At 41.4% G+C, this 26,138-nt stretch overlaps 1 protein-coding gene across 1 annotated transcript in view; it reads left to right on the forward strand.

Moving 5' to 3' along the window:
• The window catches only part of LOC121847586 (fibroblast growth factor 11-like), a 177,170-nt gene that overhangs the window by 112,428 nt on the left and 38,604 nt on the right, over nucleotides 1-26,138 (forward strand). The window contains exon 4 of the mRNA XM_042329347.1: nucleotides 13,008-13,111. Within this exon, the coding sequence (XP_042185281.1) occupies nucleotides 13,008-13,111 (104 nt within the window). The remainder of the gene's footprint in view (nucleotides 1-13,007; nucleotides 13,112-26,138) is intronic.

A 26,138-nucleotide genomic window follows, 5' to 3' on the forward strand; every position in this document is an offset into this window, starting at 1 on the left:
AGGTTAAATACAGAAAGAGAGAGAGAAGAGAATAGACCAAGGAGGAGAGAACTAGAAAGAGGTGAAACAACACTGAATGAATAGAGTAGGTTAAATACAGAAAGAGAGAGAGAAGAGAATAGACCAAGGAGGAGAGAACTAGAAAGAGGTGAAACAACACTGAATGAATAGAGTAGGTTAAATACAGAAAGAGAGAGAGAAGAGAATAGACCAAGGAGGAGAGAACTAGAAAGAGGTGAAACAACACTGAAGGAATAGAGTAGGTTAAATACAGAAAGAGAGAGAGAAGAGAATAGACCAAGGAGGAGAGAACTAGAAAGAGGTGAAACAACACTGAATGAATAGAGTAGGTTAAATACAGAAAGAGAGAGAGAAGAGAATAGACCAAGGAGGAGAGAACTAGAAAGAGGTGAAACAACACTGAATGAATAGAGTAGGTTAAATACAGAAAGAGAGAGAGAAGAGAATAGACCAAGGAGGAGAGAACTAGAAAGAGGTGAAACAACACTGAATGAATAGAGTAGGTTAAATACAGAAAGAGAGAGAGAAGAGAATAGACCAAGGAGGAGAGAACTAGAAAGAGGTGAAACAACACTGAATGAATAGAGTAGGTTAAATACAGAAAGAGAGAGAGAAGAGAATAGACCAAGGAGGAGAGAACTAGAAAGAGGTGAAACAACACTGAATGAATAGAGTAGGTTAAATACAGAAAGAGAGAGAGAAGAGAATAGACCAAGGAGGAGAGAACTAGAAAGAGGTGAAACAACACTGAATGAATAGAGTAGGTTAAATACAGAAAGAGAGAGAGAAGAGAATAGACCAAGGAGGAGAGAACTAGAAAGAGGTGAAACAACACTGAATGAATAGAGTAGGTTAAATACAGAAAGAGAGAGAGAAGAGAATAGACCAAGGAGGAGAGAACTAGAAAGAGGTGAAACAACACTGAATGAATAGAGTAGGTTAAATACAGAAAGAGAGAGAGAAGAGAATAGACCAAGGAGGAGAGAACTAGAAAGAGGTGAAACAACACTGAAGGAATAGAGTAGGTTAAATACAGAAAGAGAGAGAGAAGAGAATAGACCAAGGAGGAGAGAACTAGAAAGAGGTGAAACAACACTGAATGAATAGAGTAGGTTAAATACAGAAAGAGAGAGAGAAGAGAATAGACCAAGGAGGAGAGAACTAGAAAGAGGTGAAACAACACTGAAGGAATAGAGTAGGTTAAATACAGAAAGAGAGAGAGAAGAGAATAGACCAAGGAGGAGAGAACTAGAAAGAGGTGAAACAACACTGAATGAATAGAGTAGGTTAAATACAGAAAGAGAGAGAGAAGAGAATAGACCAAGGAGGAGAGAACTAGAAAGAGGTGAAACAACACTGAATGAATAGAGTAGGTTAAATACAGAAAGAGAGAGAGAAGAGAATAGACCAAGGAGGAGAGAACTAGAAAGAGGTGAAACAACACTGAATGAATAGAGTAGGTTAAATACAGAAAGAGAGAGAGAAGAGAATAGACCAAGGAGGAGAGAACTAGAAAGAGGTGAAACAACACTGAATGAATAGAGTAGGTTAAATACAGAAAAGAGAGAGAGAAGAGAATAGACCAAGGAGGAGAGAACTAGAAAGAGGTGAAACAACACTGAAGGAATAGAGTAGGTTAAATACAGAAAGAGAGAGAGAAGAGAATAGACCAAGGAGGAGAGAACTAGAAAGAGGTGAAACAACACTGAATGAATAGAGTAGGTTAAATACAGAAAGAGAGAGAGAAGAGAATAGACCAAGGAGGAGAGAACTAGAAAGAGGTGAAACAACACTGAAGGAATAGAGTAGGTTAAATACAGAAAGAGAGAGAGAAGAGAATAGACCAAGGAGGAGAGAACTAGAAAGAGGTGAAACAACACTGAATGAATAGAGTAGGTTAAATACAGAAAGAGAGAGAGAAGAGAATAGACCAAGGAGGAGAGAACTAGAAAGAGGTGAAACAACACTGAATGAATAGAGTAGGTTAAATACAGAAAGAGAGAGAGAAGAGAATAGACCAAGGAGGAGAGAACTAGAAAGAGGTGAAACAACACTGAATGAATAGAGTAGGTTAAATACAGAAAGAGAGAGAGAAGAGAATAGACCAAGGAGGAGAGAACTAGAAAGAGGTGAAACAACACTGAATGAATAGAGTAGGTTAAATACAGAAAGAGAGAGAGAAGAGAATAGACCAAGGAGGAGAGAACTAGAAAGAGGTGAAACAACACTGAATGAATAGAGTAGGTTAAATACAGAAAGAGAGAGAGAAGAGAATAGACCAAGGAGGAGAGAACTAGAAAGAGGTGAAACAACACTGAAGGAATAGAGTAGGTTAAATACAGAAAGAGAGAGAGAAGAGAATAGACCAAGGAGGAGAGAACTAGAAAGAGGTGAAACAACACTGAATGAATAGAGTAGGTTAAATACAGAAAGAGAGAGAGAAGAGAATAGACCAAGGAGGAGAGAACTAGAAAGAGGTGAAACAACACTGAATGAATAGAGTAGGTTAAATACAGAAAGAGAGAGAGAAGAGAATAGACCAAGGAGGAGAGAACTAGAAAGAGGTGAAACAACACTGAATGAATAGAGTAGGTTAAATACAGAAAGAGAGAGAGAAGAGAATAGACCAAGGAGGAGAGAACTAGAAAGAGGTGAAACAACACTGAATGAATAGAGTAGGTTAAATACAGAAAGAGAGAGAGAAGAGAATAGACCAAGGAGGAGAGAACTAGAAAGAGGTGAAACAACACTGAATGAATAGAGTAGGTTAAATACAGAAAGAGAGAGAGAAGAGAATAGACCAAGGAGGAGAGAACTAGAAAGAGGTGAAACAACACTGAATGAATAGAGTAGGTTAAATACAGAAAGAGAGAGAGAAGAGAATAGACCAAGGAGGAGAGAACTAGAAAGAGGTGAAACAACACTGAATGAATAGAGTAGGTTAAATACAGAAAGAGAGAGAGAAGAGAATAGACCAAGGAGGAGAGAACTAGAAAGAGGTGAAACAACACTGAATGAATAGAGTAGGTTAAATACAGAAAGAGAGAGAGAAGAGAATAGACCAAGGAGGAGAGAACTAGAAAGAGGTGAAACAACACTGAATGAATAGAGTAGGTTAAATACAGAAAGAGAGAGAGAAGAGAATAGACCAAGGAGGAGAGAACTAGAAAGAGGTGAAACAACACTGAATGAATAGAGTAGGTTAAATACAGAAAGAGAGAGAGAAGAGAATAGACCAAGGAGGAGAGAACTAGAAAGAGGTGAAACAACACTGAATGAATAGAGTAGGTTAAATACAGAAAGAGAGAGAGAAGAGAATAGACCAAGGAGGAGAGAACTAGAAAGAGGTGAAACAACACTGAAGGAATAGAGTAGGTTAAATACAGAAAGAGAGAGAGAAGAGAATAGACCAAGGAGGAGAGAACTAGAAAGAGGTGAAACAACACTGAATGAATAGAGTAGGTTAAATACAGAAAGAGAGAGAGAAGAGAATAGACCAAGGAGGAGAGAACTAGAAAGAGGTGAAACAACACTGAATGAATAGAGTAGGTTAAATACAGAAAGAGAGAGAGAAGAGAATAGACCAAGGAGGAGAGAACTAGAAAGAGGTGAAACAACACTGAAGGAATAGAGTAGGTTAAATACAGAAAGAGAGAGAGAAGAGAATAGACCAAGGAGGAGAGAACTAGAAAGAGGTGAAACAACACTGAATGAATAGAGTAGGTTAAATACAGAAAGAGAGAGAGAAGAGAATAGACCAAGGAGGAGAGAACTAGAAAGAGGTGAAACAACACTGAATGAATAGAGTAGGTTAAATACAGAAAGAGAGAGAGAAGAGAATAGACCAAGGAGGAGAGAACTAGAAAGAGGTGAAACAACACTGAATGAATAGAGTAGGTTAAATACAGAAAGAGAGAGAGAAGAGAATAGACCAAGGAGGAGAGAACTAGAAAGAGGTGAAACAACACTGAATGAATAGAGTAGGTTAAATACAGAAAGAGAGAGAGAAGAGAATAGACCAAGGAGGAGAGAACTAGAAAGAGGTGAAACAACACTGAAGGAATAGAGTAGGTTAAATACAGAAAGAGAGAGAGAAGAGAATAGACCAAGGAGGAGAGAACTAGAAAGAGGTGAAACAACACTGAAGGAATAGAGTAGGTTAAATACAGAAAGAGAGAGAGAAGAGAATAGACCAAGGAGGAGAGAACTAGACCAAGGAGGAGAGAACTAGACCAGAGGTGAAACAACACTGAATGAATAGAGTAGGTTAAATACAGAAAGAGAGAGAGAAGAGAATAGACCAAGGAGGAGAGAACTAGAAAGAGGTGAAACAACACTGAATGAATAGAGTAGGTTAAATACAGAAAGAGAGAGAGAAGAGAATAGACCAAGGAGGAGAGAACTAGAAAGAGGTGAAACAACACTGAATGAATAGAGTAGGTTAAATACAGAAAGAGAGAGAGAAGAGAATAGACCAAGGAGGAGAGAACTAGAAAGAGGTGAAACAACACTGAATGAATAGAGTAGGTTAAATACAGAAAGAGAGAGAGAAGAGAATAGACCAAGGAGGAGAGAACTAGAAAGAGGTGAAACAACACTGAATGAATAGAGTAGGTTAAATACAGAAAGAGAGAGAGAAGAGAATAGACCAAGGAGGAGAGAACTAGAAAGAGGTGAAACAACACTGAATGAATAGAGTAGGTTAAATACAGAAAGAGAGAGAGAAGAGAATAGACCAAGGAGGAGAGAACTAGAAAGAGGTGAAACAACACTGAATGAATAGAGTAGGTTAAATACAGAAAGAGAGAGAGAAGAGAATAGACCAAGGAGGAGAGAACTAGAAAGAGGTGAAACAACACTGAATGAATAGAGTAGGTTAAATACAGAAAGAGAGAGAGAAGAGAATAGACCAAGGAGGAGAGAACTAGAAAGAGGTGAAACAACACTGAAGGAATAGAGTAGGTTAAATACAGAAAGAGAGAGAGAAGAGAATAGACCAAGGAGGAGAGAACTAGAAAGAGGTGAAACAACACTGAATGAATAGAGTAGGTTAAATACAGAAAGAGAGAGAGAAGAGAATAGACCAAGGAGGAGAGAACTAGAAAGAGGTGAAACAACACTGAATGAATAGAGTAGGTTAAATACAGAAAGAGAGAGAGAAGAGAATAGACCAAGGAGGAGAGAACTAGAAAGAGGTGAAACAACACTGAAGGAATAGAGTAGGTTAAATACAGAAAGAGAGAGAGAAGAGAATAGACCAAGGAGGAGAGAACTAGAAAGAGGTGAAACAACACTGAATGAATAGAGTAGGTTAAATACAGAAAGAGAGAGAGAAGAGAATAGACCAAGGAGGAGAGAACTAGAAAGAGGTGAAACAACACTGAATGAATAGAGTAGGTTAAATACAGAAAGAGAGAGAGAAGAGAATAGACCAAGGAGGAGAGAACTAGAAAGAGGTGAAACAACACTGAATGAATAGAGTAGGTTAAATACAGAAAGAGAGAGAGAAGAGAATAGACCAAGGAGGAGAGAACTAGAAAGAGGTGAAACAACACTGAATGAATAGAGTAGGTTAAATACAGAAAGAGAGAGAGAAGAGAATAGACCAAGGAGGAGAGAACTAGAAAGAGGTGAAACAACACTGAAGGAATAGAGTAGGTTAAATACAGAAAGAGAGAGAGAAGAGAATAGACCAAGGAGGAGAGAACTAGAAAGAGGTGAAACAACACTGAATGAATAGAGTAGGTTAAATACAGAAAGAGAGAGAGAAGAGAATAGACCAAGGAGGAGAGAACTAGAAAGAGGTGAAACAACACTGAATGAATAGAGTAGGTTAAATACAGAAAGAGAGAGAGAAGAGAATAGACCAAGGAGGAGAGAACTAGAAAGAGGTGAAACAACACTGAATGAATAGAGTAGGTTAAATACAGAAAGAGAGAGAGAAGAGAATAGACCAAGGAGGAGAGAACTAGAAAGAGGTGAAACAACACTGAATGAATAGAGTAGGTTAAATACAGAAAGAGAGAGAGAAGAGAATAGACCAAGGAGGAGAGAACTAGAAAGAGGTGAAACAACACTGAAGGAATAGAGTAGGTTAAATACAGAAAGAGAGAGAGAAGAGAATAGACCAAGGAGGAGAGAACTAGAAAGAGGTGAAACAACACTGAATGAATAGAGTAGGTTAAATACAGAAAGAGAGAGAGAAGAGAATAGACCAAGGAGGAGAGAACTAGAAAGAGGTGAAACAACACTGAATGAATAGAGTAGGTTAAATACAGAAAGAGAGAGAGAAGAGAATAGACCAAGGAGGAGAGAACTAGAAAGAGGTGAAACAACACTGAAGGAATAGAGTAGGTTAAATACAGAAAGAGAGAGAGAAGAGAATAGACCAAGGAGGAGAGAACTAGAAAGAGGTGAAACAACACTGAATGAATAGAGTAGGTTAAATACAGAAAGAGAGAGAGAAGAGAATAGACCAAGGAGGAGAGAACTAGAAAGAGGTGAAACAACACTGAAGGAATAGAGTAGGTTAAATACAGAAAGAGAGAGAGAAGAGAATAGACCAAGGAGGAGAGAACTAGAAAGAGGTGAAACAACACTGAAGGAATAGAGTAGGTTAAATACAGAAAGAGAGAGAGAAGAGAATAGACCAAGGAGGAGAGAACTAGAAAGAGGTGAAACAACACTGAAGGAATAGAGTAGGTTAAATACAGAAAGAGAGAGAGAAGAGAATAGACCAAGGAGGAGAGAACTAGAAAGAGGTGAAACAACACTGAATGAATAGAGTAGGTTAAATACAGAAAGTGAGAGAGAGGGAGAGTGTAGATGGACTCTGAACTTTCCAAGCAGTTCAAAGGCAGTCAACTTAGTGAATGTAAACTTCTGATCACCAGGAATTGTGATACAGTGAATTATAAGTGAAATAATCTGCCTGTAAACAATTTTGGAAAAATTACTTGTGTCATGCACAAAGTAGATGATGGATAAATGGATAAAATAATACAAAATAAAGAGGAATAGAGCGTTTAGGCAGACGTTAGATGACTGGTGGTCTCTACATTATTTGACCTCTTGTGACCCCTATCCTCTTCCTCTCGATCTGTTGCTCTGTTTGGTAGATTGATGATGTCTGAGTAATCCCTTAAAGTAGCGTCCTCATGGCGATGAGAGATGAGTGACAGACAGATAGGGCTTATGCACATCAGAAGAGCATTACACAGTACTTCAATCACAAAGAGCACCCTATTCCCTATAGAGTCCACTACTTTTGACCAGGGCCCCTAGGAAATAGGGTGCCATTTGGGATACATGCTATATGAAACTCACTGCTATAGGAATAGGAGAATGAGTATCATAGGCACTTCAAAAGTAGTCAATCTCACGTCACTCAAGTAATCCATAAATCCTGATATTAATTGATTCCTGAGTGTTAAACGTAGTGAACTACATGAGGGACTAGGGTGTCATTTGAGACGCAACCACCCCACTCTCTACAACCTCTCCTAACAAATAGGAAGTAGAGAACAAGCTATACTTCCTGTAGTCCATCTACTTGGACTACAAATAGATGGACTACAAGTAGATGGACTACATCTACTTCCTGGCTTTGTATTGAACTTTCTACATGACAGCTAATCCTGTTCTCACTGCAAGGCTCAATGCAAAACAACATCACAGCAACAAGACAACTAATGCCATCTCCTCACCTTCCCTCCATTGCCCTTCCTCCCTCTCCTCCACGCCTACTCTCTATCCCTCCTGTCATCCGTCCATCCCTTCTGCTTATCAACAAGCCCGCTGATGCCCTCTCCTCTCCTCCATCCCTCTCTCCCTGGTAGTTTTTCTCCTCGTTTATTTATTGTGTAGATGATCTCAAGCTCTCAAATTGACTTGCTGGGATTGATTCAGGAAAGCCACCTATCTATCTTCTCACTCTCGCTCCGTCTCTCTCTTTATCTCTCTCTCTCCCTCCCTCTGTCTCTCACTCAAACAACTTTAATTAATTGAGCAGTCTCCCCAGAGCCACGGCAAGCAGCTGGAGAAAGAAAGAGAGAAGAGCGAAAAAAGAGAAGAGGAACAGCAACAGAGAAACGGCAGGCTGACCTATTATCTACAGAGAGTGGTATAACCTAGACGATAAGAGAGACACCGTTGATGAAGCGAGAAAGAAGGACAAACTCTCACTCACTATGCCATGGAGGGGATGGAGGGGTGGGGGGACGGACTGACGCACTCCTCTCTTTGATGCCTGGAAGAACGGAACAGAGAGAGGGAGAGTAGTAGGAAAGTAGGAGATACTGGAGAGTAGGTGAAGATATAGAGAGAGGACGTGAGCAAATGAATGGTGGGAGAAATGATTAATGATTAAAGAGATTGGAGAAAAGAGAGGGGAGGGGAGACAGAAAGAGAAATACAGGTCAGTGCAGGGTCTTGATGAGAGAGAAAGGAAGAGAGAGAGGATTGTGTGTGCTGTCTGTCGCAGTGGCCAGGGTTATGGAGAGGAAGGGGCTATTACATATTCAATGTGTGTGTGTGCGATAGAGAGGGTGCTCTTCTATTTGTCATCTTCTCCGTGGTCTTCGGTGACACCATGTTCATTTGCGAAATGGCCTAGTTGAGATTCAGGGATCGATAGAACAAATAAAAGCCTGGCCTGGAGATAGAGAGGCGGTGGGGGCAGCCATGGCTACACTCTTTCACCACCCATCCCCTCATCACTCTCTTCCTTTCAGCGAGAAAACTGTATTAGACGAAAGTGGTCAGGGGTTGATAATTGCGCTTGGATTGTTTTTTTTTAATACTGGCTGCCAAGGCTGTGATTAACTGGTGAAAGAAGTCAGGCGCAGGAAAGCTGAGATGTGTGGACAAGGTATTTAATTCAAGAAAAACACCAGTATAAACACAATACTCTGGTGCTGGAAAAATACCGGTACCACGAAATAAACGGGCGTAAATAACAAAACTCGGCAACAAAATACCAGCTGTCAGATACAGCCTAAAACAAACACGCACACAAACATGGGGGAAACCAGAGGGTTAAATAATGAACATGTAATGGGGGGAATTGAAGTGTGTGTAAAAAACAAAGACAAAACAAATGGAAAATGAAAAGTGGTTCGGTGATGACTAGAAGGCCGGTGACGTCGACCGCCGAATGCCACTTGAAACAAGGAGAGGGACCGACTCCGGCCTTCTAGTCATCACCGAACCACTTTTCATTTTCCATTTGTTTTGTCTTTGTTTGGCTATTGAGTGGCTTATTTAAAGCTACTATTCCTAGCTTGTTTCTTTGGACCTTTTAAAACCTTTAAGGGCAGTGAGTGAGGGCTTTGTTTCTCTCGGCAGCAGTCACCTTAATGCTTTCAGGCAACAGTTTAAAATCTGCATGGCTCCCCTAGTGTTGTGAAGCCAAGGGGCATTTTGTCAATATCGCTCACGTTAACCTGTTACTTGGTATATCCCCCCACATAGAGGGTACACTGGGCTCACGTTCAAGACTCGCTGATGATGAGAGAGGACATACTGTACCTAACCAGTCAAAAGTTTGGACACACCTACTCATTCAAGGGTTTTCTTTATTTGTACTATTTTCTACATTGTAGAATAATAGCGAAGACATCAAAACTATGAAATAGCGCATACAGAATCATGTAGTAACCAAAAAAGTGTCCAAAAAAATGAAAATATATTTAATATAGCTATCCTTTTCCTGGATGACAGCTTTGCACACTCTTGGCATTCTCTCAACCAGCTTCACCTGGAATGCTTTTCCAACAGTCTTGAAGGAGTTCCCACATTTGCTGAGCACTTGTTGGCTGCTATTCCTTCACTCTGCAGTCCAACTCATCCCAAGCCATCTCTCTTGTGTTGAGGTTGGGTGATTGTGGAAGCCAGGTCATCTGATGCAGCACTCCATCACTCTCCTTCTTGGTCAAATAGCCCTTACACAGCCTGGAGTGTGTTGGGTCATTGTCCTGTTGAAAAACAGAACAGGGCAAATTTGGACTCATCAGACCAAAGGACAGATTTCCATTGGTCTCATGTCCATTCCTTGTGTTTCTTGGACCAAGCAAGTCTCTTCTTCTTATTGGTGTCCTTTAGTAGTTGTTAGTTTGCAGCAATTGGACCAGGAAGGCCTGATTCACGCAGTCTACTCTGAACAGTTGATGTTCAGATGTATCTGTTACTTGAACTCTGTGAAGCATTTATTTAGGCTGCAATCTGAGGTGCAGTTAACTCTAATAAATGTAATGAAATGTTCCACATTGACTGACCTTCATGCCTTAAAGTAATGATGGACTGTCATTTCTCTTTGCTTATTTGAGCTGTTCTTGCCATAATATGGTCTTTTACCAAATAGGGCTATCTTCCCCCTGACAACACAACTGATTGGCTTAAACGCATTAAGAAGGAAAGAAATTCCACATATTAACTTTTAACAAGGCACACCAGTTAATTGAAATGCATTCCAGGTGACTACCTCATGAAGCTGGTTGAGAGAATGCCAAGAGTGTGCAAAGCAGTCATCAAGGCAAAGGTTTGCTACTTTGAAGAATCTCAAATATAAAATATATTTGTTTATTACTTTTTGGTTACTACATGATTCCATATGTGTTATTTCATAGTTTTGATGTCTCCACTATTATTCTATAACATAGAAAATAGTAAAAATAAAGAAAAACCCTTGAATGAGTAGGTGTGTCCAAACTTTTGACTGATACTGTAGACACATACAATGCTTTTTAGACAGAGCCAGGTGTGGTGTGTTTTTATGGAAAAATCCAAGGTTCAGAATAGAGGAGATACACTGAACTGCCATCAAGGGATACTTGGGGATTGTGGCAATGAAGCCCTTTATCTACTTCCCCAGAGCCAGATGAACTCGTGGATACCATTTTATATCTCTGCCTGCAGTTTGAAGGAAGCTTGCTATCTAGCATTAGCGCAGTCATCTACGGTCACAGCTGCTGTTACCGTCAGTGCCCAAATTGTAAATGAGGATTGGCCGGAACAACAAATGAGCGCAAGAAGGGGGTGACCCGGGGTGCTCTGAGGTAACGGGAATGCACGAAGAAGAAACAAATCTGCTTTATAACAAAGCAGTGCCTATCATTGTATTGGCGTTGTTGCATAGAGCATTTAGAGTAGAGGCGCTTACAGAAGATGCACAAACTTATTTTGTACTTGGGTCCAGGAAGAATGTGGTATTTTCTAAACACGTTTTATGCGATTCTACCTAATTGTATATGACTGGAAGCTTTCGCAGACCACCGCACAAAAGATCGAACTGACAGGCTACTTTGACATTGACAAACGAAGAATCTGAGATCATTTAAAAACCTCCTCGTCTTGAATCCATCAATAGCCTAGATGTGTGGAGACATATATTGTACAATATGAGGAGGAAATTATAGTCCTAGAAAAGATTTCCAGTTTCACTGACTCACCCAATGATGCGCAGCTCACTCGCGGGTGATGGCCGACACTCTCGTGCTAAAAGCCTATCTCTGGTTTCACTTTGTAAAACATTGTTTTCTCAATAGGCCTATTTGGAAGTTGATAAAACATATTTTGTTGGCCTACAATCAGATTAGAGTTTTCTCTTTTCAGCAGGAGCCATTTGCTTTTCAACCTGTGTTTTTCCATGATTTTTTGGGGGGAATATTGCGAAAGGCTCGTTGCATGCTGTTCACTGGCAGATATGCCAAGCGTTCCTGAGCTCTATGCTTTGTTATTGGTCGATATGAACACAATCCACAGCTAGGCAATTGTTTTAATGAAGCTATTGATCCTCTGTGGCAAAAGGATTGGCCTACTCCTGGAGTAGTATTCTGCATTATTTAACCTATTGTTTATTATTATTTAATAACAGACGGCAGTAATTCTATAACTTTGGCAAATTTATTTCAAGTAATCAGAGGTGCTGCAGCTCCTCCAGCACACTTCCTGCGGCTATGATTCCATAAGGGAACAAATGATGAACTGCAAAGCTGACAAGATAAGAGTTGCAGGCTCATGTCTAGTAGAGAAAATGATACAGGCTATAATGTTGCACAAACCAAAAGCCCAGGCTGGCACAACACTAATGAATTCTTAGATTATTAGGCACCTGCTGAAAATCAACGTTTTCAAATTACATATTTTAGGTGTAGGAAAATGAATGAGGCGGCATCTGGAATGATACTTTTTTACATTGTCAACAGTGATTTTTTTCTCATGAAGAGGTACCGTATCCAGACAAATAGGTTCCGGAACAAAACCGTCCAGAACAGAGAGGTGCCAGATCCTGCCAAAATCCCAGAAGTATCCCTTTACAAAGAGAAAAAAGAAAGTGGGAAAGGAGAAAGAAAGTGGGTTTACAGTGTTGTTAAAGATTAATTCTACAGGTTTCACTCCGTAATGAATTCCATAGGCTTTAAAGCCTTCTGTTCTCTCACTCTCCTTCTTTCGTACTCTTTCTTATCTTGCTTTCTCATCTCTCGCACTCTTTATCTCTCTCACTCACCTTTCCCCTCTCTCTCAGTTTCTCTCTCACTCGTTCTGTCTTTCACCCCTTCTCTCTCTTTCTCAGACTTTCCTTTTCCCCCTCTCTCTTTATCTCTCCATCTTTCCCTCTTTCTTTCTCCCTCTCTTCTCTCCTTCCCTCACTCTCCTTCCCCCCCCTCTCTCTCTCTCTCTCTCTCTCTCTCTCTCTCACACTTTCCTTTCTCCCTCTCTCTTTATCTCTCTCTTCCTGGTCACTCTGACCCGCAGGTGGAACAGAGGCTTTGTTGTTCTTAAACTTCTGACTATCTTCCTCTCTTTCTTTTTTCACTGACGGATGGAGGTAGGGATGAAACGAGAGGAGGCTGTAATTGTGTTTTTCAAACACTGAGAATGTTTTTAGAAAGCAACAACATGTGCAGACTGCTCTAACACGTCTCTATCTCCTTCCTTCACTCTGCCCCTCCCCCTCTGTATTTCCCTCCCTTGTGTCTGTTTTGCAGTGCAGTTCAACTTGATTCCTGTGGGACTGAGGATAGTAGCCATCCAGAGCACTAAGACAGGGCTCTACATTGGGATGAACAGCGATGGATACCTCTACACCTCAGTATGGCAACCCCTTATTAATTAAGTTATGACACTATCAACACCACTTATACCGTAGTAATAACATCTGTACACGTCAGTATGGCAACCTCTTATTAATTAAGTTATGACAGTTACAGAAACCTGAATAATAGTCTACATAGTCTTGATTTCTCAAATGGCTGCCTCGCCTGGTTCACCAACTACTTCTCAGATAGAGTTCAGTGTGTCAAATCGGAGGGCCTGTTGTCCGGACCTCTGGCGGTCTCTATGGGGGTACCACAGGGTTCAATTCTCGGGCCGACTGTTTTCTCTGTATTTATCAATGATGTCGCTCTTGTTGCGGGCGATTCTCTGATCCACCTCTACGCAGACGACACCATTCTGTATACATCGGGCCCTTCGTTGGACACTGTTAACTAACCTCCAAACGAGCTTCGATGCCATACAACCCTTCTTCCGTGGCCTCCAACTGCTTTTAAATGCTAGTAAAACTAAATGCATTCTCTTCAACCGATTGCTGCCCGCACCCGCCCGCCCGACTAGCATCACTACTCTGGACGGTTCTGAATTAGAATATGTGGACAACTACAAATACCTAGGTGTCTGGTTAGACTGTAAACTCTCCTTCTAGACTCACATTAAGCATCTCCAATCCAAAATTAAATCTAGAATTGGCTTTCTATTTCGCAACAAAGCCTCCTTCACTCATGCTGCCAAACATACCCTCGTAAAACTGACTATCCTACCGATGCTTGATTTCAGCGATGTCATTTACAAAATAGCCTCCAACACTCTACTCAGCAAACTGGATGTAGTCTATCACAGTGCCATCCGTTTTGTCACAAAGTTCCATATACTACCCACCACTGCGACCTGTATGCGCTCGTTGGCTGGCCCTCACTACATACTCGTCACCACACCCACTGGCTCCAGGTCATCTACAGGTCTTTGCTAGGTAAAGCCCTGCCTTATCTCAGCTTATTGGTCACCATAACAACACCCACCCGTAGCGCACGCTCCAGCTGGTATATTTCACTGGTCATCCCCAAAGCCAAATTCCTTTGGCTGCCTTTTCTTCCAGTTCTCTGCTGCCAATGACTGGAATGAATTGCAAAAATAACTGAAGCTGAAAACATATATCTCCCTCTCTAACTTTAGGCATTAGCTGTCAGAGCAGCTAACCAATCACTGTACCTGTTCACAGCCAATCTGTAAATAGAACACCCAACTATCTCATCCCCATATTGTTATTTATCTTGTTCTTTTGCACCCCAATATCTCTACCTGCACATCATCATCTGCACATCTATCACTCCAGTGCTAATTAATTATTTCGCCTCTATGACCTATTTATTGCCTTACCTCCCTAATCTTCTACATTTGCACACACTGTACATAGATGTTTCTATTGTGTTACTGACTGTACGTTCATTTATTATGTGTAACTCTCTGTTGTTGTTGCACTGCTTTGCTTTATCTTGGACATGTCGCAGTTGCAAATGAGAACTTGTTCTCAACTGGCCTACCTGGTTAAATAAAGGTGAAATTTAAAACATCATTAAAAAACAGTAGGCAGGAAGTACCTGAATGTTCAACGTTGGTTTGAACAATCGGAATCTATGCTTCAAGATGTTTTTGATCACACGGACTGGGATGTGTTCCGGGTTGCCTTTGAAAATAGTATCGACGTATACACTGATGGCACAGCCATCTAAGGCACTGCTTCACAGCGTTGTTCGGATAAGGGGAGAGTTTGGCCGGCCAGGATGTCCTTGTCCCGCTGCACTCTAGTGACTTGTGGCAGGCTGGATGCATGCACCCTGACTTTGGTCAGCAGTTGTTTCCTCTGACACATTGGCATGGGTGTCTTCCGGGTTAAGCGAGCAGTGTGCTAAGAAGCTTTGCGGCTTTCGTGTTTCAGAGAATGAATGGCTTTCGACATTCGCCTCTCCCGAGTCTGTACGGGAGATGCAGTGATGGGACAAGACTGTAACTACCAATTGGGGAGAAAAAGTGGTAAAAAATGTATAACATTTTTTATTACATTTCATCAGGAAGTGCATAGAGGATGTTGTTCTCACTGTGATGATTATAACATTTTCAAACCAAAAATTGTGGATAGCTGTCATGCCCTGACCATAGAGAGCTTTTTATTCTCTATGTTGGTTAGGTCAGGGTGTGACTAGTGTGGGTCATCTAGGTGATTATATTTCTATGTTGGCGTGGTATGGTTCAATCAGAGGCGGCTGTTTATCGTTGTCTCTGATTGGGGATCATATTTAGGCAGCCATTTCCCCTTTGTCCTTTGTGGGATCTTCTCTAGGTATAGTTGCCTGTGAGCACTTCATTGTGCTTTGTGGGATCTTCTCTAGGTATAGTTGCCTGTGAGCACTTCATTGTGTTTTGTGGGATCTTCTCTAGGTATAGTTGCCTGTGAGCACTTCATTGTGTTTTGTGGGATCTTCTCTAGGTATAGTTGCCTGTGAGCACTTCATTGTGCTTTGTGGGATCTTCTCTAGGTATAGTTGCCTGTGAGCACTTCATTGTGCTTTGTGGGATCTTCTCTAGGTATAGTTGCCTGTGAGCACTTCATTGTGCTTTGTGGGATCTTCTCTAGGTATAGTTGCCTGTGAGCACCTCATTGTGCTTTTAGTGCCTGGATCTTCTCTAGGTATAGTTGCCTGTGAGCACTTCATTGTGCTTTGTGGGATCTTCTCTAGGTATAGTTGCCTGTGAGCACTTCATTGTGCTTTGTGGGATCTTCTCTAGGTATAGTTGCCTGTGAGCACTTCATTGTGCTTTGTGGGATCTTCTCTAGGTATAGTTGCCTGTGAGCACTTCATTGTGCTTTGTGGGATCTTCTCTAGGTATAGTTGCCTGTGAGCACTTCATTGTGCTTTGTGGGATCTTCTCTAGGTATAGTTGCCTGTGAGCACTTCATTGTGCTTTGTGGGATCTTCTCTAGGTATAGTTGCCTGTGAGCACTTCATTGTGCTTTGTGGGATCTTCTCTAGGTATAGTTGCCTGTGAGCACTTCATTGTGCTTTGTGGGATCTTCTCTAGGTATAGTTGCCTGTGAGCACTTCATTGTGTTTTGTGGGATCTTCTCTAGGTATAGTTGCCTGTGAGCACTTCATTGAGCTTCACGTTTCGTTTAACGCTTCTTTTTTCCCTTTGAGTTTCTTTTCCTAATAAAGAGGATGGAAGTATACCACGCTGCATCTTCCACTCCTTATAACGATTGTAACAATAGCAGCATTCATGCAAAACTGAAAGTGTGAACCACCGCATTTAACCACAGCCAGGTGGCTGGGAACATGGACATGCACAATCAGACCAGCTATAAGGCAATCAAAGGTGCAAAACGACAATACAGGGACAAAGTCGTCTCAGACAAAAGACGTATGTGACAGGGACTCACCGACAATCACGGATTATAAAGGGAAAGTCAGTCACGTCTCGGACACTGACACCTTTCTCTCGGACAAGCTAAACACCTTCGCCCACTTCGAAGAAAACACTGAGCCGCGAAAACACAAGCCACCGCTTCTAATGAGGACAGTGAGATCTCGTTCTCTGTGGCCGAGGTGAGTAAGACGTTTAACCATGTTAACCCTCACAGGGCTGCCGGCCCAGACAGCATCCCAACCCATGTCCTCAGAGTGTGCAGACCACCACATGTGCAGACCACCACAGATGTGCAGACCACCACATGAAGTGCTTTGAGAGGCTAGTTATTTTAAGGATCATATCACCTCCACCCTACCCGACACCCTAGACCAACTACAATTGCATACCTCCCCAACAGATCCATGGATGATGCAAACACCATCGCACTGCACACTGAAATACCTGTAAAATGCTGTTGATCGATTACAGCTCAGCTTTCAACACCATAGTGCCCTCCAAGCACTAATCTCTGGGCCCTAGGTCTGAATCCCTCCCTGTGTCCTGGACTTCCTGACGGGTTGACCCCAAGTGGTGAAGGTAGAAAACAACACCTCCACCACGCTGATCCTCAACACGGAGGTCCTTAAAGGGTGAGTGCTCAGCCTCCTGCTGTACTCCCTATTCATCCATTACTGCATGGCCACGCACATCTCCAACTCAATCATCAAGTTTGCTGATGACACAACAGTGATAAGCCTGATTACCAACAATGACGAGACAGTCCTCAGGGAGGAGGTGAGGGCCCTGGTGGAGTGGTTCCAGGACTTAACCACTCCATCAACGACAACAAAACTAAGGAGCGGATCGTGGACTTTAGGAGACAACAGAGAGAAAACGCCCCAATCCACATCAACTGCTCAACCAAATTTGGCTTGGCTGTCCTCGGCTTAGCTGCCAGCGATTACATCCTTGAGTGCTCTTGGGTATGACTCTACAAGCTTGGCACAACTCTATTTGTGGAGTTTCTCCCATTCTCTGCAGATCCTCTCAAGCTCTGTCAGGTTGGATGGGGAGCGTTGCTGCACAGATATCGTAGCACACAGCAACTCCTACATTGTCTTGGCTGTTTGCTTATGGTCGTTGTCCTGTTGGAAGGTGAATCTTTTCCCCAGTCTGAGGTTCTGAGCGCTCTGGAGCAGGTTTTCATCAAGGATCTCTGTACTTTGCTCTGTTAATCTTTCCCTTGATCCTGACTAGTCTCCCAGTCCCTACTGCTGAAAAACATCCCCACAGGATGATGTTGCCACGAACATGCTTCATCGTTGGAATAGTGCTAGGTTTCCTCCAGATGTGACGTTTGCCATTCAGGCCAGATAGTCTTGTTTCTCATGGACTGAGAGTCTTCAGATGCCTTTTGGCAAACTCCAAGCAGGCTGGCATGTGCTTTTTACTGAGGAATGACCTCCGCCTGGCCACTCTGCCATAAAGGCCTGATTGGTGGAGTGCTTCAGAGATGGTTGTCCTTTTGGATAGTTCTCCCATCTCCTCAGATTAACTCTTGAGCTCTGTCAGAGTGACTATCGGGTTCTTGGTCACCTCCCTGATCAAGGCCATTTCCTCTCTAGGAGAGTCTTGGCGGTTCCAGACTTCTTCCATTTTTAAGATTGATGGAAGCCACAGTGTTCTTGGGAACCTTCAGTGCTGCAGACATTTGTTGTTACCCTTCCCCATATCTGTGCCTCGACACAATCCTGTCTCAGAGCTCTAAGGACAATTCCTTCAACCTCAATCAATCTTGCATGCTTTCTCAAACAGCTGTAACTGAATATGCATTTGTAAATCAAGTCCTTTCTTGAGTTGGGCTCTGGGATGTAACAACCGTTGAGCTTATGGGTGATTGTGGGTGAAAGGGTTTGTTTGTTTATATGTGTGAGTGTGTGTGTGTGTTTGTTTATGTGTGTGTGTGCGTGTCCGTGTGCGTGTGTGTGTGTATCCCACATCTACTGCTAGGGGGTAAGAATGTTAGGGAACATATCGGATGAATTCCAATAATTGTTAGCTTGACAAAAATGTAATGCAATGGCAATCCTGGTTATAGGTAACAATCCTTTGCTTGAACTGTTGACATTATTACTCGTATTAATTGTTAATGATGGAAAATAAGATATGTAAGAGTTTTGAATGTGCACTACTGTTCAAAAGTTGGGGGACACTTAGAAAGGTCTTTATTTTTGAAAGAAAAACACGTTTTTTGTCTACTAAAATAACATCAAATTGATCAGAAATACAGTGTAGACATTGTTAATGTTGTAAATGAGTATTGTAGCTGGAAACAACAGATTTTTTATGGAATATCTACATAGGTGTACAGAGAACCAAAATCAGCAACCATCACTCCTGTGTTCCAATGGCACGTTGTGTTAGCTAACACAAGTGTATAATTTTAAAAGGCTAACTGATCATTAGAAAACCTTTTTGCAATGATGTTAGCACAGCTGAAAACTGTTGGATTAAAGAAGATATAAAACTGGCCTTCTTTAGACTAGTTGAGTATCTGGAGCATCAGCATTTGTGCATTCGATTACAGGCTCAAAATGGCTAGACACAAAGAAGGTTCTTTTGAAACTCATCAGTCTATTCTGATGAGGTTATTCCATGAAGGTTATTCCATGTGAGAAATTGCCAAGAAACTGAAGATCTCGTACAATACTTTGTACTACTATATTCCCAGAACAGTGCAAACTGTCTCTAACCAGAATAGAAAGAGGAGTGGGAGGCCCCGGTGCACAATTGAGCAAGAGGACAAGTACATTAGAGTGTCTAGTTTGAGAAACAGACGCCTCACAGGTCCTCAACTGGCAGCTCATTAAATAGTACCTGCAAAACACCAGTCTCAACGTCAACAGTGAGGAGCCAACACCGGGATGCTGGCCTTCTAGGCAGAGTTGGAACGAAAAAGCCAAATGTCAGACTGGCCAATAAAAATAAAAGATTAACATGGGCAAAGGAACACAGACACTAGACAGAGGAACTCAGCCTAAAAGGCCAGCATCACCCTGATTAACTTCTTTGGGACTGGGGGGCAGTATTGAGTAGCTTGGATGAATAAGGTGCCCAGAGTAAACTGCCTGCTACTCAGGTCCAAAAGCTAGAATATGCATATAAGTAGTGGATATGGATAGAAGACACTCTGAAGTTTCTAAAACTGATTGAATGATGTCTGTGAGTATAACAGAACTCATATGGCAGGCAAAAACCTGAGACAAAATCCAACGAGGAAGTGCGAAATCTGAGGTTTTTAGTTTTTTGCCTATCCAATATACAGTGTCTATGGGGTCATATTGCACTTCCTAAGGCTTCCACTAGATGTCAACTGTCTTTAGAACCTTGTTTCAGGCTTCTACTATGAAGGGGGAGTGAATAAGAGCTGTTTGCCTAAGAGGTCTGGCAGAATGCCATGAGCTAAGTCAGGAGCGTGGCCGTGAGAGCGAGCTGCGTTCCTTTTAATTTCTAAAGACAAAGGAATTGTCCGGTTGAAACTTTATTGAAGATTTATGATAAAAACACCCTAAAGATTGATTCTTTACATCGTTTGACATGTTTCTACAAACTGTAATGTAACTTGTTTGACTTTTCGTCTGAACTATTTGCTCACACATTGTGCATTTGGATTACTGGGCTAAACGAGCAAACAAAAATTAGGTATTTGGACATAAGTGATGGACTTTATCGAACAAAACAAGCATTTATTGTGGATCTGGGATTACTGGGAGTGCATTCTGTTGAAGATCATCAAAGATAAGTGAATATTTATAACGCTATTTCTGAGTTTTGTGACTCCTCTCCTCGGTTGGAAAATGGCTGTATGTTTTTCTGTGGCTTGGCACTGACCTAATATAATCGCAGGGCGTGCTTTTGCCGTAAAGCCTTTTTGAAATCGGACACAGCGGTTGCATTAACAAGAAGTTTATCTTTAAAATGGTGTATAATACTTGTATGTTTGAGGAATTTGGCACCCTGCAACTTCACTGGCTGTTGGCGAGGTGGGAGGCTAGCAAACAGTTATTTAAATGATATGAGAACAAAATATGATTTTTTTTTTGGGGGGGAACTGCAAGCCAGACAAAATTAAACGGCCATATTTATAAAATGAATATGAATTCAGAGGGCGGAAATGATTAAATATTAAAGCATTAGACCTCTCACTAATGGGTTTAGTCATACAAAAGTTATACTTAAATACAAACTGGTTATCTAACAAATTAATAAGAATGCCTCATCCCATGTTCAAGAATGGCCTTTATCCCTTTATTCAGATTACAAAATCACACTCCCAAATAATCTCCCAAAGATCGCTCTTTTTAAAACAATCTATAGAAAGTTGATTGCAATTTCAATTTCATCCACCAGAAAAAACTAAAACAAATAATACAACAAATATTGTGGTTAATATTTTACAAAATGTTTAAAAAAGGTATAATCGTTGTAAATTATGTCGTAAATAGGGGCTGGTGGAGTAATGTCACACATGCAGCTAACAAAAATATATGGAAATGTCTGCCCTACCCAGAATTACAACCAATGAATTGCACTAAACTAATTGCAGTATTACTGCAAAAATAGAAGAGGAAAGTGGAAGGGGGAAAAGTATGGAACTTGTCTGTCGGCCCTGCATTAAAGACAACAATTGGTTAAACAAAATTGTGATAAATAAAAAGTATACCAGTTTCATTTAAGTACCAACAAATTTACAGCTGTGCCATATAGATTGCAAAATAGTTGGGAAGAGTGTTACGTTCGTCGTTTGAATGAGGAGACCAAGGTGCAGTGTGGTAGGCAAACATCTTACTTTTATTGAAATGAACACTGAAAAACAAAAAACAAAATTAATGTAAAGTTCTGCAGGCTACACAGCAACTATACAAACTCAGGATCCCACAAACTAAGGTGGGAAAAAGGCTTCCTAAGTATGATCCCCAAACAGAGATCTGATTGGGAAACATACCAGGCCAACATAGAAAATACAACATAGATTGCCCACCCTAGTCACACCCTGACCTGTCCAAATAGAGAATAAAAAGGCTCTCTAAGGTCAGGGCGTGACAAAGAGATTTACATGGTTTATGAACTGATACGCAAAACAACACCAGATGCAAAACTTTGAATTTTTTAATTTAAATTATTATCCAAAATCCTTGCAACCAATAGAATGCTATATATATGGGGAATACAATCTTCCCTGCACTGCAGATTTTGCTGTGTAGAGACATTTTCATTAGATCATTTGTTTTTGGTATAATTTGTTTTGGTTCATAAGTAGCTTGGTTTTGGTCACAGGTGCAGGAATTGCTGAAGAATTGCAACATTTACCTGGAGCTAACTCTGCAGATAGCACTTGTCAGGACTCTCGCTCCTGGGTGAGTATCAAAGATAGCCCCCCTCTCTCCCACCAGAGAGGAAGAAGGGGAGTGGAGCCGGTTCTATGACTCTAAAATGACCGGTTGTAAACTTTCTCTCTCTGGACATGCAGTATAGAGAAGTCAAAATCCTTGTGTATAGAGAGAGAATCTACCGCCAAAACTCCAACATCCTAAAGTGGATAATGAAAAAATATTTCCAACATAAAAAATGTGGGAAATGGTTGATGGGGATCCAAACAATAAATCCTGTCAAACATTTATTGTTTTGTGATATCATTAAGGACGGTACAACTAAATATCTGTAACTCTACAAATGTTTACGTCCCAGTTTTCAGAAATACATCTAAATGTTGTAAAACATATGAAACTATTTGATGAAAGGTCATTTTAGCCTTCTAAATGAGATAATTGTTTTTCATAGAAACTTTGCTAAGTCAGTAACCATACCCGCGTGAGCACAGACATTGTGGCAATGTGATGGAACCGCCCTCCAAGGCGAGTGCATTAAAGGACTCGCTGAATAATTAAAATATTAGATCAGAAAGCGTGGCGCTTTGGCTACACATTGAAATGGTTGCAATTTAAATACAGACCAGCGTGACTGGCAGCGTGAGCTGAAAGTCACAAAATGGTAACCCCTCTGAAACAGAGAAGAAGAAGACTAGACTAAGATATGCACCACCTGCAGCTCTGCATATCTCGTAGTCTAGGAACCTTGACCAAAGATGAGAAAATAAGAACATTTCCCTCTCAAAACTGTGCGGTATCCATCTGACTAACACTCAGGAACAATGAAGCCTACTACAACTGAGGACATTGAGATCTCTGGTGGACAACCAGAGATTACACAACCAGGGACTTCTGTCGAACTGACTTCCCATAGACTGGGCGATTTCAACAGAGAGACGACAGACATACAAGCGTAAATAAACTCAGCAAAAAAGAAACATCGTCTCACTGTCAACTGCGTTTATTTTCAGCAAACCTAACATGTGTAAGTATTTGTATGAACATAACAAGAGTCAACAACTGAGACATAAGCTGAACAAGTTCCACAGACATGTGACTAACAGAAATGGAATAATGTGTCCCTGAACAAAGGGGGGGGGAATCAAAAGTAACAGTCCGTATCTGGCAGCTGCATTAAGTACTGCAGTGTATCTCCTCCTCATGGACTGAACCAGATTTGCCAGTTATTGCTGTGAGATGTTACCCCGCTCTTCCACCAAGGCACCTGCAAGTTCCTGGACATTTCTGGCATTTTATTTCACATTTACTTAACCAGGTAGGCCAGTTGAGAACAAGTTCTCATTTACAACTGCGACCTGGCCAAGATAAAGCAAAGCAGTTCGACACAAACAACAAAACACAGAGTTACACTTGGAATAAACCAACATACAGTTAATAACACAGTAGAAAATGTCTGTAAAGTGTTTTCAAATGGGGTGAGGAGGTAAGACAATAAATAGGCCATAGTAGTGAAGTAATTGCAACTTAGCAAATTAAACACTGGAGTGATAGATGTGCAGATGATGATATGCAAGTAGAAATACTGCTGTGCAATAGAGCAAAAAAAGTTAATAAAAACAATATGTGGATGAGGTAGGTAGATTGGATGGGCTATTTACAGATGGGCTGTGTACAGCTGCAGCGATCGGTAAGCTGCTCAGATAGCTGATGCATTAAGTTAGAGAGGGAGATATAAGTCTTTAGCTTCAGTGATTTTTGCAATTCATTCCAGTCATTGGCAGCAGAGAACTGGAAGGAAAGGCGACCAAAGTAGGTGTTGGCTTTGGGAATGACCAGTGAGATATACCTGCTGGAGCGCGTGCTACGGCTGGGTGTTGTTATGGTGACCAGTGAGCTGAGATAAGGCGGAGCTTTACCTAGCAAAGAATTATAGATGACCTGGAGCCAGGGGGTCTGGCGACGAATATGTAGCGAGGGCCAGCCGACAAGAGCATACAGGTCGCAGTGGTGGGTAGTATATGGGGCTTTGGTGACAAAATTAATAGCACTGTGATAGACTGCATCCAGTTTGCAGAGTGTTGGAGGTTATTTTGTAAATTACATCGCCAAAGTCAAGGATCGGTAGGATAGGGGTGTTTTACGAGGGTATGTTTGGCAGCGTGAGTGAAGGAGGCTTTGTTGCAAAATTGGAAGCAGACTCTAGATTTAATTTGGACGGTTCTTGGGATCTTGGACGGTACAAAAGAGAGGTTGAACAGAATCACCCTCCGATCCAACAGGTCCCAGACGTGCCCAATGGGATTGAGATCCGGGTTCTTTGCTGGCCATGGCAGAACACTGACATTCCCGTCTTGCAGGAAATCACGCACAGAACGAGCAGAATGGCTGGTGGCATTGTCATGCTGGAGAGTCATGTCAGGTCTTCCCATATAGGTCTTCCCTGTAATGCACAGCATTGAGATTGCCTGCAATGACAACAAGCACAGTCAGATGATGCTGTGACTCACCGCCCCAGACCATGACGGACCCTCCACCTCCAAACCGATCCCGCTCCAGACTACCGTCCTTGGTGTAATGCTCACTCTTTCAATGATAAACGTGAATCCGACCATCATCCCTGGTAAGACAAAACCACGACTCATCAGTGAAGAGCAATTTTTGCCAGTCCTGTCTGGTCCAGCGAAGGTGGGTTTGTTCCATAGGCGACGTTGTTGCCGGTGATATCTGGTGAGGACTTGCCTTTCAACAGGTCTACAAGCCCTCAGTCCAGCCTCTCTCAGCATATTGCGGACAGTCTGAGCACTGATGGAGGGATTTTGCGTTCCTGGTGTAACTCGGGCAGTTGTTGTTGCCATCCCGTACCTGTCCCGCAGGTGTGATGTTTGGATGTACCAATCCTGCGCAGGTGCTGTTACACGAGGTCTGCAACTGCGAGGACGATCAGCTGTCTGTCCTGTCTCCCTGTAGCTTTGTCTTAGGTGTCTCACAGTACGGACATTGCGATTTATGCCCTGGCCACATCTGCAGTCCTCATGCCTCCTTGCAGCATGCCTAAGGCATGTTCATTCAGATGAGCAGGGACCCTGGGCATCTTTCTTTTGGTGTTTTTCAGAGTCAGTAGAAAGGCCTCTTTAGTGTCCTACGTTTTCATAACTGTGACCTTAATTGCCTACCATCTACAAGCTGTTAGTGTCTGAACGACCATTCCACAAGTGCGTGTTCATTAATTGTTTATGGTTCAAGCATGGGGAACAGTGTATAAACGCTTTACAATGAAGATCTGTGAAGTTATTTGGATTTTTGAAAGACAGGGTCCTGAAAAAGGTCTGTTTCTTTTTTTCTGAGTTTATGTGTTGCATTTCTAAATCCAAATGAGCGGTTGTTAGGGTGCTACATATCCATATTTATGATGAGCATACTTTCCACATGTATGTACAATGGGTCCCTTTGTCTCTCCCGCTCTCTTTTTCTTGCCCCTCCCTTTCATTGTGTAACAAGCCATCATATAGGGTTAGTCAGCTAGGGACTTTTCATTGTATTATGTTAGTAATCAATTCAACGTATTCCGTGTTTGTGTTTATGTATTTCTGTGTGATTATTTAGTTAGTTTGCAAATAAGTAATTAAGACAATTTGTGTATCGCTGAATCATCATTTAGACTAGAGTTCGTGCAGATTTGAAGTCATCGACGTTCAGAATGAGACTGATACGAGGTAAAAATTATTAATGGATGACTGGTATGATAACGATATATTCTGATGTATTCTTGAGTTAATTCAGGAAATGGTAACTCTTTAAACAAACTTTATCCGTGGTGCCCCAAGTTTGCTAATGAGTTAATTTTTCCATGATTAATTGAATCACGTAATAATTAAACATTGTTCATTGATTTGATAAAATAACCGTCATCATTTTAATGATAGTCATGTCAATAGTCACGTTCTGGTGATCCAAAAAGTCATTGTCAATCGATCAAAAATATCATAATAGTTTTAGCTTAAAAATGTTTTTAACTTACAATCTGTAGACATTATGAGAATAGAAAGGTTCAGAACTTTTGTAATACATCACAGCACAGTTAGAAATAGAAAATAGAAATTCAATATGGATGGTGTTAAGAGATGGATGGGAGGGGTTGAATGGAGCTGAAGGTTGGGAATAATGACAACAAATAACAACAAGATAACTCATGTAAATCATAATGTGTCCATAAAATGTATTTTGGTTCAGAACTTTTGTGAAAGAAATAGAGGGGAGAGGTTGAGG

The sequence above is a fragment of the Oncorhynchus tshawytscha genome, linkage group LG10 (assembly GCF_018296145.1).
Source record: "Oncorhynchus tshawytscha isolate Ot180627B linkage group LG10, Otsh_v2.0, whole genome shotgun sequence".
NCBI lineage: Eukaryota > Metazoa > Chordata > Actinopteri > Salmoniformes > Salmonidae > Oncorhynchus > Oncorhynchus tshawytscha.